The sequence below is a fragment of the Lepidochelys kempii genome, chromosome 7, assembly GCF_965140285.1.
Source record: "Lepidochelys kempii isolate rLepKem1 chromosome 7, rLepKem1.hap1, whole genome shotgun sequence".
Taxonomy (NCBI): Eukaryota; Metazoa; Chordata; order Testudines; family Cheloniidae; genus Lepidochelys; species Lepidochelys kempii.
The window spans coordinates 43,471,928-43,489,898 of NC_136386.1; the positions used below are offsets into that span (position 1 = coordinate 43,471,928).

The 17,971-nt window shown below is 43.3% G+C and overlaps 1 protein-coding gene across 2 annotated transcripts in view; it reads left to right on the plus strand.

The window, feature by feature from the left end:
* The first annotated feature begins 280 nt into the window (after nt 1–280).
* Nucleotides 281–17,971, plus strand: part of NT5DC2 (5'-nucleotidase domain containing 2) — a 58,567-nt gene continuing 40,876 nt past the window's right edge. For both annotated transcript variants that reach the window (XM_073352445.2, XM_073352446.2), the window contains exons 1-3: nt 281–815; nt 13,730–13,914; nt 16,470–16,544. In XM_073352445.2, coding sequence (XP_073208546.1) covers nt 479–815; nt 13,730–13,914; nt 16,470–16,544 — 597 coding nt within the window. In that variant the 5' untranslated portion in view covers nt 281–478. The remainder of the gene's footprint in view (nt 816–13,729; nt 13,915–16,469; nt 16,545–17,971) is intronic.

Sequence of the window (17,971 nt, forward strand, 5' to 3'; positions counted from 1 at the left end):
CTGAATATCGCTACCGCAGAGCTGCAATAAACAATATTTAAATACCCTCCAGCTATATTGGCGAAATGCTTCATGGGACCTGTAGTACTTGGCGCGTCGGTTGCCTGACCAGGTCCCTAGTGAAACAGTTGGGAGAACTGCAAGTCCCGTGCCGCCGCGCAGCCTTGGGGCCCACATGTGGCTGCGGTGTAGACGGGACTTGCTGGTCTGGAGAGACCGCCCCCGAACGCTGGCTCCTCTGCAGAATCGAGGATTGGCCGCGTGGCCCGCCTCGCTCGGCTGCTCATTGGCTGGCAGCGCGGAGTTAGTTACCGCGGTCCCCGGGCAGCGGGCGGCTGGCTGGGCGCTCGGCTTGCAGGGTGGCCGGAGCCGGCGGCCGTGCATGGGAGGGCGCGCGGGCTTCAGACCCTTCCCAGAGGGCTGCGGTTCTTCGCGGCCGTCTTAAGTTCCGCGCCTGCCGGGGAGCCGCGGGGAGGCCATGGCTGCCGTCGGCTTCAAGACTGCGGGCAGCGGCTTGTGGAAGGGTAACGGGGCTGGCTTACAGCTGGCCGCCGCCGTCTTCTGCCAGAGCTGCAGCTCCGCCGCCAGCAGCGGCCCCGGCGAGGGCAGGCGGGCGGGCTGGGGCCAGCAAAGGGCTCAGCACCAGTCTGCGGGGCAGTCCCCACCCCAGTCGGTCCCTGGCAGAGCCCGGAGAGCCGCGGAGCCCAGCCCGGCCGCAGGCAGTCCCCTGAGCAGCCAGCCCAGCCCTGCCGAGGGCGCCGACACTAAGTCCTACCTATGGGCCAGATACCACGAGATGAAAAAACTGGTGTATGGTAAGAACCGGCTCCGGGCACTGGGCCTGCCGCCTCCTGCGGTGCCTCGTACTGCTTCTCAGCTCCCGGGCCACGCTGCCCTCCCCCCGGGGTCCGGGCTGTGCCCTGCCTCCGGCACAGGGGGGACGGGGAACCGCTAGAGACTGAAGTGCTGCCAGCAAACCAGCCACCCGTCAGACCCAGCCCCATCCCGGCTCCGCCTCAGGCAGCCGCTTCCCCCGCAGGGAAAATGCCCTGCGGTCAGTCTCCAAGCGTGCACCCCCGGGGCTGTGCGGCAGCAAACTCCTGCGCTCGCAGTCAGCAGGTGGGCAGGCCCTCTGCCTGGTGGGTCACACCACGGGCCCTGCCCAGGGTGCTGGTCTGGGTACGGTTTGTAGTGCCCCAGCGTCCACGCTACAAAAGCATCACTGTAACGGGCACTAGTAGCCACCTTCCTTAATGGGTTGGGCATGCATCTGCCCCAGCAAAACTCAGACTTGTAAATCTCCACTTAATGTTGCCAGGACACTGGCACTTTTTGACAACGTGGTTGTTTACTGGTGGTGAATTATGACTCTGAATTTTTGTAAACATGGGCAAGGCAATGGATACAGAACTCCTTTTTGGAATACTTTCCATATCAAGATATTAGGCATGGGCAAACTTATGTCACCAGTACTTGTGTTGTACCTGTTCTGTGGTTAAATACAGGACTTCAGTCTCCAAGGCTGTCAAACCAGCACCTTTCAGCACCTCTTCACTAAATTTTCTAAAACAGTTTGTTAGGCAGTTGCTTACCCAGCACAACATAAAGGAGGATATTCTCCTGTGGGTTTATTAATCCCTGGAATGCCCTGAGTAAGCACCCTTGCAAGGCTAGGTACAGTCTGACTTTTCTTTTTCTACTGTGAAATAGCTGTTTGTAAGGCTGTTATTGTTAGGAAGAGGAAGGAAGTGCTCCTGTTGTATAGTTATATGCATCTATGAAGACTGTGCTGCTTCTGTTTATATTTGCTTGTTTTATCTTGAGTGTTTTTCAAACAAAAGAAAAATGAGATTATAAAATGTAAGGTTCTGTATGTTCCTTAGTGGGATGTGCAAAGGTAAGTACTGTGTTTCCACAAGAGACAATAGGATGTGTTAAGTACATGCTGTCAGAATGGGTATGTTCATTTTAAGCCTCAAACTGCAAAAAAGTTCCAACTTGTCGGAGTCCTAATGTTGCTCTAGCAGTATCTTGGAGCTCATTTTTCCTTTTGTTTTATGCTAGTATTAAAAGAGGAGCGAGAACCTCTCTATTTAAAATTTTGAATCTTGAATGTATGTAGTGATAGAAGCTAGTACAATCTCTTGATAAATGTTTATTTAGCAACTTCACTTGCAGACTTCTTGACATGACTAACTATGGCTTCTTCTGTTTCCATTATTACAACAGTCTGCATTTGTGTGTGATATATCTGTGATGTCAATCTGTGCGATATGATTAGCAGTACCAAATGCAGAGTGCACAATATGTGAAGTAACTAATGTGCTTTTCTCAGACCTTCAGTAAGGTATTTTCCATACACTGTATAAAAAGGTCTGTGATTAATAACCTGCACAGGTGAAAACACACACAACCAGTTGTTGAGTCCTGGCAGGAAAAAGTGTAAATCCTGAATTCTTTGTGTCCCATAACTTGTTTATGATTTAAAACTGACTTACGCCAAATCTGATGTCAAAGATTTGCTCCTTGACTGACAGTTATTTCAAGTTTCTGTGGCAAATGAGCCTCTGTGGCTGAATTGCAAATGTTTGAGAGACTGACTACAGTGGAAAATGTTGTCAGATCTTTGATGAATCAATGTCATGTTTGGGTAAATCTTACAAATTCTGTATGTTACGAACACTCTTCTTCACCGATAAAGCATGTCTTTCTGCATTTTTCCCCATTATCAATGCTTATCAAGATGTAAATAGGAACTCTGCCTTTTGTAATTAGCTTTTGTGCAATTAGTGCTTGGTTCAGAGTTGGAACAGAATAATATATAGGGAAGCTTCTGTTTACACACACTAAACAGCAATGATACGGGTTTGGTGCGGGAAAGCACCATGCATCAGAAGTTCACAACCATTTCATGGAGTACTGGACATGCATTATACCATGGTGTGCTTGAACATGGCAATAAAGTTAATAGCTATGCAAAAGCTGATGTGATTAGAATTATGCACTTTTACTTATTGTGTACTTTTTTTTCAGTACAGCTTTCTTTATGTATGGTACCTCACCATTCAAAAACATTTTATATATTAACCGCTCGTCTAGCTTATGTATTTGTTTATATACTGTACTGTGGTCTCCATATTTTAATAAATGTGATATGGCAGAGGCATGCTCTGGGAAGAATGAGCCATATAGGAACAAAGCGGTAACAAAAATCACATGCTTCTGGGGATAATCTTATTACAGCTGGAGTGAGAAGTCACACTCTTCTCTTTCCTCAACCCCATCCAGGACCAACCGCTAACAATACTGCATAGTGCCCATGTATGTTCTAGGAGTTTTTTCAGATAAAGCAAACCAAAAAAAATCAGTTATTTGCTGCTGGAGGCAGAACATCAGGCTTGGTGGATGAATTAATCTGAACCAATATGTCAGTTCCTTCGTATTCTGACCACTAAATCCAAGGGAGTAAGATCTGATTGTTTTGTTAGTGCTACTGAGATTATGGTACTGAATTCTGACAAAAGTGGAAAACAAGTGACGATTTGGCTATGGAGACTTAGTAGATGTGTCCATTTCTAGGTACTGCTGAAGAGAGACTATGGTAAATTGAAGCTTTAACTTGGATTTTGGGAGAGACTAAAGCCAGTGCTTAATTTGTAATGAAAGAGGTGCCAGGGCTCAAGCAAGTTTGTTACTTTCATAACTGATGCAGAAAGCCCAGAGGTCCCAGGGCTATGAACTGCCAAGCCCAGAGGCACAAATTAAGCACTTACTAAAGCATGGATTTAAGGAATGCATGTGAATTTCAGTGGAGAATTGTTTTGAATTTAACAATATTTTGGAGATCACTTGCAAACTTGCCTCCCAAATTTGTAAAATAAATTAAGGTGACATCAGATACCAGAGTTCCTGAGGTGAGGTTGCAGGGGAAATGGTGATATTTTGGGAGTGGTTTGGTAGTTTTGAATATGTTATGTGGTTTAAATATGTTATGCTCTCGGCTATGGCTGAGCCGAGAGCTGATGAGTTTGGGGCATACAAAAAGGCCTGATCTGGAAATGTCCTCCTGGACTCCTGTTGTTGCTCACAGTTCCAAACTGAGAGAGGTCCTCAGCCCCTTGAAAGATTAGGCCCAAAGCAAGAAAAAGGTCATAGCAGTTAAGAGATGGGAAAACATGATATTGGAAAAGGGGTTGCAGAGAGGATTGGAGATGGTAACTGTAAAGTTGTTGCTGCATGTGTTTGACCTTTGTGTAAGAAACTCAAGTATGTAAACTGTGTGGGTTAATGGATTGCCTTGAGTAATACTGCAAAACACATTCAGTATCTCCCCCCCTTTTTTTTTTTCAATGAGATAGTATAAAATAAGAAGAGAAGTGTGGGCTTTTTTTGATGTTGATCCCTGTACATCATAGAGATGTCTTTCTTTGATCTAGCATGTTTTCATTCTGAACATGTTGCAAGTCTCAAGCAGACTCAAAGGCTCAAACAATAGGTGGCTCTGTCTTGTTGGTTCTCAGTGTAGCATCACTTGTTGTAGGCTACTCTTAAAACTAACATTTATAATATGTTGCAACTTAAGTAGTTTCTGTTGGGCAGAACTGGTAGCTAAATGTCCCAAGAATTACTACTGCAATAGGTGCTATACGAATTACTTAAAGTTTGGGTTTGGGAGTCAGGAGATCTCTAGTTTCAGTTCCCAGTTCTGTTATTGACCCCTGTCACCTTAAGCAAGTCACCATCTACCTCAGTTTCCCCAAATGTAGAATGAGGTTAATACCTGAAGCTCTTTGTGAGGCTCTAGATATCTGTGCTTGAAAAGTATTTTTAGAATGAAATTGCTACTTTAAAAACAGCAAAGTCAAATCCTCAGCATTGTTTCAGCATCATCTTTTGTCATTTAATACCCTTTGTTAGACCTGCACTTTGAGCACAAGTCCTGTTGGTCTTTGCCAAGATGGAGCCTACTGCCTTGATACTACAGAGCCATCTGTGGTGCTGGAAGATGTCTACCATAAGAACAAGGTCCCTGTACTGGCTGCTTTAGTCACAACATTTTTTTTTTTTTTTAACTACAGTAACTCCTCACTTAACATCGTCCTAATTAACTTTATTTTGTTACGTTGCTGATCAATTAGAGAACATGCTCATTTAAAGTTGCACAATGCTCCCTCTCGTTTGGCAGCCACCTGCTTTGTCCACTGCTTGCAGAAAGAGCAGCCCGTTGGAGCTAGCTGGTGGAACCAGGGTGGACCGGCAGCCCCCCTAAATTCCCTGTGCAGCAGCCGCACAGCAGACTGTCAAGTGTCGGGCAGTTCAGCTGTCCCTCCCCCACTGCTATGTGCTGCTCCTGCCCTCTGCCTTGGAGCTGCTCCCGGGAGCCTCCTGCTTGCTGTGCAGGAAGAGGGGCCCCAAGGTCAGTGTGTCCTCCCCCTCTCCTGCCCGGTGCTCCTCCACAGAGTGGAGGGGGAGCATGACAGGGCTCAGGAAGGAGGGAGCTTCCTGGCAGCAGCTGCTGTCTCAACTTGCTGATCTACTTTAAAAGGCAGTGTACTTAGAGTGGGGTCAGCATACTTAAAGGAGCAATGCGGGTGGGTCTCTCTCACACACGGGGTGTGTGTGGATCTGTCAGTAACACTCTCACACACAGTTTTTGTCTCTCTGCCATGCTGTATCTCCTCCCTCCATTCGTGCTGGCTTGTAGAGCGTGAGGCTATGTTAACAAGAGTGTGTTAACCCTTGAGGGCTCAGCTGAGTGGTAGTTCATCATTTAGCAGTAAGGCATTCCCTGGGAAAAATCCCACCCTCTGACTCCACCACCTCAACCAAGCTTCACAATCATCATTGCTGTGTACAGTATTAAATTGTTTGTTTAAATAAAATTTCCCTGGAACATAACCCCCCTATTTACATTGATTGTTATGGGGAAATTGGATTTGCTTAACATTGTTTCGCTTAAAGTATCATTTTTCAGGAACATGACTACGACATTAAGTGAGGAGTTACTGGTACTTTTAAATTTTTTTCAGATGCTGCTGTAAAATCCTACAAAACACCACTTTGGAAAATAATAAAGACGTGCTTGGAACCAGTAATGAAACTAGACACTTTTGGGGTTTATTAATTGCATATTTGAGGCAGGTGATTAAATATCAGGCAAAAAAGGTAATTTGCATGCAGAGTGCTTTTTAATGTGGGACATGGAGGAGAATCATGGCAAATATAGTGCGGCTTATCACTAGTCTTTCTTATTACTTGGTACTAAACATATGAGATTTAGAAGCTAATGCGTATGGCATTTTAAATTCCTTGGGGGGCATAGGGACTGTCTTTTTAAAACATTTTGGTTCTGACACTGAAGTGTTGAGAGTCTCCTTTGGATTACTGAGTACTCTTATCTGTTGCTGGTTAAAAATAGGATCTGAAAATGCACAATACATGATTGGACGTTTTTCAAGTCAACATAGGTCATATGGGATCCTGAAGTTTTCTTTTTTTTTTTTAATAAATTGCCCAACTGTTAACAACTGTGCTCTCATTTTAGGTGTTAGGTATTATTGAGCTGTAACAGTTGTGGAACATTGCTGTGCAAGAGCAATGCAAGTTAGAACCTAGGGGGTGTTTTTAAATTAGCACCAGCAGCTGGTCAATATTTCAGATGACTTGCCATATTTAGTGGGTGAAGGGTGTTGCAGGCATTTTAGTGGTTGCAGAAATGCAAAAAAGATCTAACCAATACCCTTGCCTTCTGGCTGAAGTACGTATGCCAAGTTTCATCACAGGGAGTATATTCATGAGATGATTTAGAAGTCCCTGAGCAGTCATGTTTTAACAGGGCAATGTGACTGCTTCCCTAACCACAGCAGAGTTAGTAGGCAGTTGTAATAAATTACAATTATGCAATTTTTTTTTGTAGCAAGAGTTTGCTCTTTTTGCCCATACAATGATACTGCATCTATTAATTCGTATACTTGCTGCCTGGGTAAAATGCTGACTAGACAGTGACTAACTAGGATATTGCTGCTAACTGCAAAATGCTGCAGGATTTCAGTGCAAGGAGCAGCCCTGTTTTTATCAGGCTTGCAAGAGCCATTTTCCACTGGAGTTTCTCCTTTTCTAGCCTGTCATCCAGTTTTCCAAGCATCACCTATTTAAATGTGTTGGTCATAGCTGCTGGGCGCACCGAGCAACACGATGTTGACCTGCCATGGAATGAAGTCTTTCTGGTGCTGACCTAGTGATTTGAAGTGCATATTGTAGGACTAGTCTCTCTCCTACTGTATGATGAGCCTTTCACCTAGGGCAGTGATGTTCAAACAATTGTGGCCCTCAAGAGTGACTGTATTAAGAAGAACATTTGTATTTGATCATGAATTGAAAATGTGTTCCCTGAGCCAGGCTGTGCAATTTTTAAACTGAAGAGTTTGAATTAACCCCATTGCTCTGGGGGAAGATGCAGACGCTACCTCCCTAATTGCCCCCCATCAAAGCTGATATGAACTGGGGATGCTGTTAGGACTTGGAGTCTTTTCACTGTTACAGTTGTTTAGCAGTTCCAGGAGAGCTTTGGGTGCTCCATTGCCTTACCTGCCAGGGAGAGCTGGATATGGACTCAACTGCCTCTTCCACAGCCTAGAGGAGCAGCTAGCAAAGGATGACTCCCCTCCCTACACAAGGCAACCCAGGAGAGAGGGTGGAAATTGAGAACTACCAACCAATTATGGCTCCCTGATTCTGTGCCTGTTGCCCAGCCCTAGAGCAGGTATAGGATAGCTTGAATTTGCTGGGGACTCCCCGTGCCGGCAGGCAACTTGCAGCTTGTTTTCTTTCCCTTTGCCCTATCAGAGTGTGAGCTCCGGCCGGGAGCTCAGGGGCTGGGCAGGATGGTCCTGCGGGCCATAGTTTGCCCACCTCTGCTCTAGTGAGTCGGATATGCTCTGTGACATACATGTACACCTTCCATGAGCATAGCAGAATTTGAAAGAGCAATACATACCTCATGGCTTGTAATTGGTCAAATGTAATTCCTAATAGAATTCAGATCCATGTTCCTCATGTGCAATCAGCTATACACACTTAATGTCTTAAGCTGTTATAATATCTAGCAGAGTCATACATGAGACATGGAGAATATAAAACAAATATCTATATAATGCAGGAAGGGTGACTCTCTCAAAAAGCTCAGTACTTGCCTCTCCCCACTAGAGGCATGGTTCACTTCAGGCAAGGTACAAAAAAGCCCTGAAGTGTCTTGCTGTGGGGCCTGCTAGGGAGACCTGTTGGGACTCCACCTTAAAGAGCAGAAGGAAGGTGGGAATTGAGACTGGTGGTTATTTTGCCAAAACACAGTTCACTAATTCCTAATTTCAGCTGAATTCACCTGACTTGAAAAGCTTTCAAATGGCACCTAAATGGAAAGTCCACCAGAGTAAGCTGTATGTTAAGTAGTGATAAAAATGACCTGTTAAGTGTCTGGGGTGCTGTTTCAAGTGTAACATTAAAGGTTTGATATTTTCCTAGAAGAAACAGGAAATCCTGCTCTGAATAATAATAATAATTAATAATAATTTTTTTAAAAAAGAGCTTATACCAAGATGGCTTGGTATGGTGCTTGTGAGTATCAGAGCCACGTTCGTTATAACAGTGAACAGCTTGCCATCTGGGTACGTCATAGGCTATCATGGTATCATCTGGTGAGCAAGGCAGCTATGCTGGCCATGACATGAAACTGAGCCTGATTTCTTGCCAAAGACAAAATGATTTATAATGAAGCTGATATGTATCACAGGCCTGGCACTGACCTAATATGTGTCTGTGCCGTACACAGCCTTCCTTCAATGGGCATCTCAGGTTAGCATCTGGAGCTTTTGTTTTAAGATGCAGTCAAATACGTGGGGAGAGCCACGTATGTTGCAGAGGAAAAGCTCTTTTTATCCAGAGCCAAGTGATGTTGCAACTGTTCTTTGATCTACCTAAAGATGGAGTTGAACAAAGAGAGGAGTATTTCAGGAATGGGGAAAAATCATAGTATGAGTACTTGAGTGGTTAAATACTGTTGTGTGGTGAAAACATTGCACTGAGATTTAATTTTGGGGAGAGATCCAAGAAGGGAGTGTGTGGATCACAAAGTGGTTGTAGCAAAGAAGGTGAAAATGGAAAAGTTTTTCTGTTACAGCACTGGTTCCCTTAAGGTTTTAAATAAGGTGGGTGGACATGTATTCTGTGAGTGCTAATGGCATGGATGACCACCTAAGGTGTTGGAGTGGAACAAAGTTAGTGGCCAGCATAGGGGTGGGAGAGTACCAGAGGGGATAGGTGGCAATGTAGGCTGGATGGGAGAGAAACATCTGAAACTGATTGGTTTCAAAGAAACACTTGATGCCTGGTAAACTGGCTAACTCCCGTTATGCACACGCACAAAACTTGCTCCCTATGCCTAAAGAACTTTAAAAAGGACCAGCACGGTTTTATTTTTGACTTGGTGACAGTTGTGGGATGGATAGCTATGGAGTTCTTCCCCCATCCCCCCCACAAAAGAGTCACGGCTCAAGCAATAGCATAACGTATTTTCCCCGCACCATCACACTGGGTCTGGATAGAATTAGCAAAGCACTATGCAGTTGCAGAGCGAGAAGTCAGTCTGCGCATGGCGTTACAGGAGAGGGGATGTAGGGGTGCGCGGAGCTTTGGGATTCAGACCAGCGAGGGGTTGTCACCCAGAGCTGCAAGGCAGGCAGTACCTTAAATGCTATTCTGCTGTGGCTCTCGGCTCTGATACCAACAGCCAGCAGACACGTCTGCAGGTTACACCCTGACTTCTACTGCCCAAGTGGCCCCAACACCCACCCAGTCCCAAATTTCCCCCAAACCATCTGCCCAGTGACACGCTGCTGAGGTTCCCAGAGGCAGTGCTGGTGCTAGGCATAAGCAGGCTAAGAAATTGCTTAGGGCCCCAAGCAGCTCAAGGGGAAGGCCCGCCATTCTCTTTTTTTTAGAGTGGGGGGGGGGAGGAAAGACACCCAAAAATATTCCTGCTTAGGCCTCCAGTGGGCCAGTACTGCCTCTGCCCACAATTGTGAATTACTGTGTTACCCTTCTCGGCCTCAGCAAGTGAGAATGTTGCTACCGCCAGACTCTGTGACAGCTAAGTATTTTGCTCCTTTAAAGAAACAGTACACTGCAGCTCAGCAATTTAACTGGGGTTTGACAAACACTTTGTTTCAATCGCAGCACTGAATTGGTTTTTAGTTAAAGTAAAACAAGTTTATTGAACAAAGTCAGGTTTAACTGATACCAAGTAAAAGGAGTAAAGAGAGAAATGGTTACAAACTAACAGTAAAAATATGCTTCTGAGGATGTGTCTGCACTTAAAATGCTAGTGTCACGGCTGCACCATTGTAGCAATTCCATGTAGATGCTACCTAAGCTGAAGGGAGGCATTCTCCTTTGGAGTACATAATCTACCTACCAACATGCAGTAACTAGGTCAATGGAAGAACTCTTCCGTCAACCTAGCGCTGTCTATATGGGAACTTTGGTCGACTTAACAATGCCACTCAGGGGTGTGGATTTTTCACTGACCTCATTTTCTAGTGTAGACCGGGCCTAAGACTAAAACTTAACTTCAGCAAGGTGCAATCTTTGCCTGAGTAAGTTTCTCACCTATATTCGGTTTCCAGAGACTTCAGCCCACTTGGTCGAAGGATCCAGTGTTCCTGTGATTTCAAGAGCTCTGGCCCCTTGATTCCCCCAAAGTGATGGACAACTATGGGGTTCTCTCCCTTTGTTTTTATAGTTCAGTAACTTTTGAAATATGTTCTTTGAAAAGTAAGACCAGACCAAGCAAATTGACTTTGTTTCAGGAGGCAGGCAGGTTTCCTGCTGTTCTTCCCTTCATCTTGACTTCTCATCTCCCTGCTGATTGTTTTGATTCTGCAATGCTTAATTTACACTGGAGACAGGTAGACAGCTACCTTCCCTCCTGTCTGGGGGAGAACCTGTTTCTCCATGTATTTAGTCAGACTTTAAATCTTATTTGTGAATATCCATAATTCCTCATATTGTGTTGATGCATACATTTCACAATTATATTAATCAGAGTGTCAGGTCTTTTATGAAACCCTGTTACTCAATACACCTTTATAATACAGTAATACTGTATACAATCAGTTGATTCAATTGCTTATCCTTTGAGATTCAGCCCCCATGTCTTTATAGCGAAGAGGCTGTCTCTCTTCCACACTCTAGTTTGATGGTTTGACAAGCTGGTGTTTCAAGGAGTTGTCATAGAGCTTAGCAGTAGTGAAACTTTCACTTGCTGGGGCTGAGATGGGTAACGCAGCAACTCACACTGCTGGGAAACCCAGCAGAGTGTCACAGGGCAGAATGTTTTGGGGGAATTCAGGACTGTGAGGGTGTTGGGGTGATTCAACAAACAGTACCTGGTTGGTGGAAATCGGGGTATGACCTGTGTGCTTGTCTGCTGGCTGTGGTGGTGTCTGGGCTGAGAGTCACAGCAGCATATCATTAAGGCACCCAAAGTTGCAGGGCAGGTGGTGACCCAACCTCTCACTGAACCCTAAAGTGTCACAGGATGTGTGGTGCAAGCTTGCAAGTGGTTTGTTCTACCCTGACTTCAACAGGAGATGAAGGTGCTCACCCCTCTGGTTTGGATCCTGTTGTGGTGAGCTGGGTGGGTCCTCTTGCTTCCCCCCACCCCTTCCCTTCTCCTTCCAAAAACTTATGCCCTCCAGCCATGAAAAAGTCAGCATGTCACACGTTCATGCATTGTTTTCAGGGTCAGAAAGAAATAAAGGGCCTGTTGAGACTTTCTCTAAACATAAATATTTATCACCTCATAAACAAACCTCTGAAATATTGTTTACATTGCTGTTGGGGGTTTTTGTTTTGTTTTGTTTTGTTTTCTTTCTTTAAGATCTTGAAGGACTCTATATGTCCACAAATGCATTCACACTCTTCAGCCTCTTCCAGGAACTCTGTCTCCAGCTTAGGGCTTGGCTATACTTACATTTTATAGTGCTCTAACTTGCTGGCTCAGAGGTGTGAAAAATCACCCCCTTGAGCACAGCAAGTCAGAGCGCTTTAAAGCTGGAAGAGAGCTCTTGTGTTTGCTGTGTAGTCACCAAGCCATCCACTCAGCTTCAGAGGTTTGCTTTCCATTATAACAGTTCTGCTGCAGTTCTTGCAGTATAGAAGAATTCAGACTAATCTTGGAGGGGGATTCTGACCAGAGGTGAGGTACATTTTCATAATGTTGGTTTCCCTTTCCTACCTTCAAAATAGCTCAAGTATTACTGCTACTGTGATCACTTGTCTGTTACTGAGTCAGCAATAGGTGCACTTGTGGGTTTCACATAGGATAATACAGCAGTGAGCCTCACCTTTTCTGTAACGGTAACAGATTAAGTCTTAATTGAAACCAGCCATTGCCACTATCTAATGTATAATAGTTTGATTTGCTCCAAATTGAGAATCGGAGTTGATTTTGGAATAGCCAAACACTGTTTTGGTTTGTGTGTACAACTGAATGGGAGGCAGATAGGAGTGCTCAGGAACGGAACCCATAACAGAGGCTCATCTCTAAGGGAAGAAAGCACATTTTATTTTATTTATGGGGTGGGGTGAGTAATGTGCTATGTTGTGTCCCCTTTCTATTCCCCTTCCCTTCTGTGTCTCCCCCCCCCCGGCCCCATGTGAGCAAGTTAGGGAACTTTATGTAAGGAAGTAGCACTTACTGCAGTTGGTCATCTTGTAGCGAAAGTTTGTGGACAATGGCAAGCTTGATGGTGTCTGCCCTGCTTCATTGTGGTGTTACAGTAGCCAGTTGGGGGAGAGGATACATAAGCATTCAGAATGACCAGGCTGTTTAAAAACTTTTTTGTGCCATTATGCAACTGAGCTAAACACTGCACTCATGATTGACTTAAAATGTACCTTCCTGTAAAGTCACAGAAAATTTGTAAGGTCTGGGAGATCTGTTTTGGCAATAGGTTCTCTGCTTCACTCTGATAAACAATTTTTATCAGCATTGCGCTTTCTAGGAGCCGTGTGTGTGTTTTTAAACTGCTTATCTTTCTCAGTGTACATGGGGAGCAGAGGGTGCAGTAAGAGTAGAGAAAATAAAATAACCAACCAGACGAAATGTGAATAACTCTTTCTTTTGTGAAGTCTTTCTAGTTCCATGGCAAGTGGATGACAAACAGTATCTTCTAGACCTTTGGTTTAATAATTCTGACTTCTTACAACTGATGTCTAGATTGTTTTGATGTCAAAATATGAACAAAAGGATATGTTTTCTGCATACCACAGTTAGCTATCACACAGCATGTCCAGCTGGTGCTACAGGTGACTAGCTGCTGTGATCCAGAAATTTGGCAGGTTTAAATCCCCAAATCCGTTTTATTTAATGTTACATAGGTCAGAAAATCAGTAACGTTGTTTTACATCTTGTCACTAAATAAATGTTAATCTTGCTGTTTTAAACAGGTGCCATGTTCACTAGGCGTGGCTGGAAACTTTATAATGCCTTTTCATGGGAAGAAATATTTTAGTAGTTTTAATATTAGACTTTGACAGCAGTATTACAAATCCCTTTCCTTGGAGGGGAAAAATAGCACTGTTTTACAAAGTAACTGCTTCCAGATTAAAAATAAATTAAATTTAATGTATGGTTTCTTTTCTCTCCACCCTGCCCCAATCCCCCCTCCAGATCTTCTTCCACCAGGAGTCTGCAATCTCCTTAACCCTGCAGCTATCTACGCAAATAATGAGATCAGCTTGAGAGATGTTGAGATCTATGGCTTTGATTATGATTATACATTAGCACAGTACTCTAATTTATTACACTCTATGATATTCAACACTGCCAGAGACATACTAATTGAACAGTACAAGGTAAACTTCTGATAATAGGATGGGTTTCTTTCATTAATCTTACTGTTTTCTTTTCCGCAAAATATTTTAGTAAAGCATTCCCTGTAAAGTTTGTTTTATTACCACTGTGTATGTATACATTGTCTGTTGTAGTGATAGCTATGTAATTATATATTTCATGAACCTGGCACTCTGTCTGCCAATCCGTTTCCCTTGGGACTTCTTGTAACGTTGCAAATGTCTGAGCGTCTTCAGAGTTGCCACTATTTTAAAAAAAACAAAGAAACAAAAAACATTGCCACCACTCTATCTATATCTATATATCTATCTATCCTCCTCTTTCCTCCTAACCCCAAATCAGAAGATGGGCAACAGCCAGTACTGAGCTAATGATGGGCCCATGTAGCCCTAGAAACAAGTGATTTTATTTTTATAGTTAGTTATATGGGACTTAATGAGTTTTCTAGACTAAGTTGTTAAATATATCATATCATTGGATGTGCCTATGTTCTCTTGTCTTGTTTTATTTGACAGGTTAGCAGCACTTTTTGCGTTTAAGAAAAGAAATACAAAGCTGAGTACTTCAATATATACAAATTCCTATAGGTGTGTGGCTGAAGCTGCACTGCTTTCCCTAGTGTCCTAACCATGTCACACAATGGTTTTGCAATGGTATTTCCCCCTGTCATTTTAGGGCTTCAGGTCCATTCTCATTCTCTCTCCCCACACCCTCTGTGCCTCACCCATTCTTTCACAGTGGAGCAAAACTAAGTATTGGGACATAGGACAGCCTGTACCAATCCATTTAAAATTGGGATGCAGGATTCTTCCAGAAAATGGAAAAAAATATTATCAAAAGAACCAGTATATTTATGCCAGGATTTTCAAAAGAGCCTGATAAGTTAGGCATCTTAACACCCTGGCGCGCGCGCGCGCTCTCTCTCTCTCTCTCTCTCTCTCTCTCTCTCTCTCTCTCTCTCTCTCTCTTAAATTCCAGCCTACATCTTCTGCCAGGATCTCTGATATCATAGTGATGGGTACGGAATGAGATCCTACATATTTATTGGTTTCAGAGTAACAGCCGTGTTAGTCTGTATTCGCAAAAAGAAAAGGAGTACTTGTGGCACCTTAGAGACTAACCATTTTTAAAAGAAAAGGAGTACTTGTGGCACCTTAGAGACTAACTAATTTTAAATTAAATTGGTTAGTCTCTAAGGTGCCACAAGTACTCCTTTTCTTTTTACATATTTATTGTGATTCTTTAGGGAACCCAACTAATGCATACAGAATAGGACACTTACAATCTTCAGAATGAATAGTCTGCTCACCGCAGGCTAACAGATGTGGCATCTGCCATGATGAATATGGCTTATAAATAAATCACTGACCATACAAAAAGGAAGTCTGTGTAGAATTTGTGGGTGTAGGATGACAGATGCCAGGAATTTTTAAATAGGGAATGTATGATATTGACTAATAATACCTATCATTACTAGGGCTTGGAAAACATAGTAGACACCTACTAGCCAGAGGTAGCTGTAAAAGACTGGGTGGGGAGAGAATCTGTATTTGCAAGGTCCAGGGGGAACTCTCTGATGAAGAGTCCCAGATACTGGGAAGGGTGGAGGGTATTAGGATCTCTCTCATTGTCTGGCATGAGTTCTAGTTAGAAAGTATCTGCAACTTGAAACTCCGCTCCCTCTAGTAGTACTCTACCCATTTCTCAGCTTCCTTTCTGTGATTAAGAGAGAAAGTGTGGGCAGCAGAAAGCTCTGATTCATCAACCTCTTTCAAGCCCCCTGCCCCCCCTTCTTAATAATTTTTCATGTGTAGGTGGATGTGGGGGGGGGGAGTTGTCATCCCCCAGGGAGTAGCTCCAGTGTCTACCTATGCTGTTTTTTGGGGGGGACGGTATAAGCTTTTTTTCCCCAACTGCAGCAGCATGAAACTGACAAGCTTCTTTCATTTCGTTGCTGCTCAGAAAAGATTTCAACTATGTCAGTTTTGTTTGGTGGCTGCTCGGCAGAGCTCTGAGCAACAGTAAATACAATGCAATTGTCTGTCTGCACACCTGGGAAGAGAGCCCTGAGGTGTTTCACATTTTGAAGTTCATCATAATGAGCACAAAGATTTAGAATAGCTTCTTTTTTTATTAAAATGAAATAAAACTCCAAAAGTTTAAATCATTCAGAAATTGGTGGCTTAGTATAGCTTTTTCTCATGCTGTTTGGGAAAAACTTCCCTTATATGATGGGTTTAGTAAGTGGCTTTCAAGCCCGTCTCAAGATACAGTTACTCTTTTCAGGGCACTAGGTATTTGGTATAGGAGTTAGGGATCAATTGCCCAAGCAAACATTCCAGTTTGTAGAATCCCAAATCTTGGCAGTTGCAGTATAGTTTTTGGGCATCTTTTGGTTCACTTAGGCCACTGTTGGATGGAGGGTACTGGGATTTGGTGGTCTAGGGGGCTAATTCAGTATACCAAATTCTTCATTCTCTTGTCAACTGGAAAAAATTTCTTAAATATCCGGCACTGCTTCACTGAACTAACTGCTTTCTCATGAAATATTTTCCAGTATCCAGAAGGACTCAAGAAATACGATTACCTTCCAGGATTTGCCATCAGAGGGCTTCACTATGATGTGCAAAAGGTGAACGACACACATTTAAATTTCATACTTGTTTTCTCTTGCACAGTATTGATCTGCCTGTCATATAACTCAGTCCCATCTCTTTCCTGTAATGACATGTGATAGAACAACTTTCAGAAGAATATGCACTAGGGATTGTTGTATCTGTCCCTGCATAGGTTCTTTTAGATTGTAATCTCCTTGGGACAAATGGAACTAATATAAAAGGCTGGCTACATGGAGTCTCTTGTGTTTCTCTCTCTCTCTCTCTCGTTTCTCTTTCTCAGTATTTTAATAGCCTTCAGTGATTTAAAAGGTATGTAGCTACAGCCTTTATTCACTGAAGAGGTGTTTTTCTTTCACTACTACCAGTATTTGAAATAGAGGGCCAGAACAACTCATTAAGCTTTGTAGCTTCTCAGACATTCCTTCTGAAGCCCTGTAATGTTTGAGAGGCTTAGAAGCACACAGAGTACAAGCTTTTGTTTAACCCTCCTTTTTCAATAACTTTAGATAACCACATAAAAGTATAGTTCTGAAAAATATATCACCTCGCTGCAGTTAAACAGCTTATATTCAGTAGGGAGACAGACAATTACTGGTACAAGCTAGTCTTCTTTTGATAGTCTGGTTATTTCTGAACCAATTAAGTGTGTTCAATCACTTCAGCATAACTAGAGAATGCACCCTTTTAAAGAGGAATGAAGGAATTTTATATTTCCCAGGTTGTCTTCTCTTCTGCCCAAGCTAAGCTGTAATGCTGAAACTGACATTATGGCAACAGTCTGTCCTGAATGTATGTTTCTGACTTTGCAGCAGGAGAGGTTGTCCAATCACTTTCTGTGTTCTGCTTGTGACTATCCAAGCACAGATTTCTGAAATAAGAGCACACATCACTCAGATGCAAGAAAACTGTTCCTTTCAATGGGTGGGTAGTAGTGTGGGCTGCCTTATTTCTCATTTCAAAACATGAAAATCAAGCTCTGTGCAAAAAGCGTGTACTGCCTGTTTGCTTTGGTTCAGCATAACTGCTTATTCCTGTTCAGAAGGTGGGAATGGAGGCTTGACAATAGTATGATGATATGCTAGATATGGGAGTGCCTCTTAGTTTAGGAACATTAGGGAACAATGTAACATGCACTCATAGAAGTGAAGGGATAAATTGTTCTGATACCACACTGTTATCTCTGATTCTCAGAGTGGTACTGGGTTAGTCTCAGAGGCCATACTTGGTTAAATTCCATTATGGCTATTGCATAATGCCTGGGGAAATAAAAAAGAAGGGATACCTTGTGAATAAAGAATATCAATACAAAAAGAGAGAAGGTCTAATGTTTCCATTCTGGAACAAGAATGGGAACTTGAGCATGGAGTAAAAAAGTAAAAAGAAAATAAGATTTGGCACAAAAACTTGAACTATTAGTTCTGCTTAAGTAAGATGTGACTCG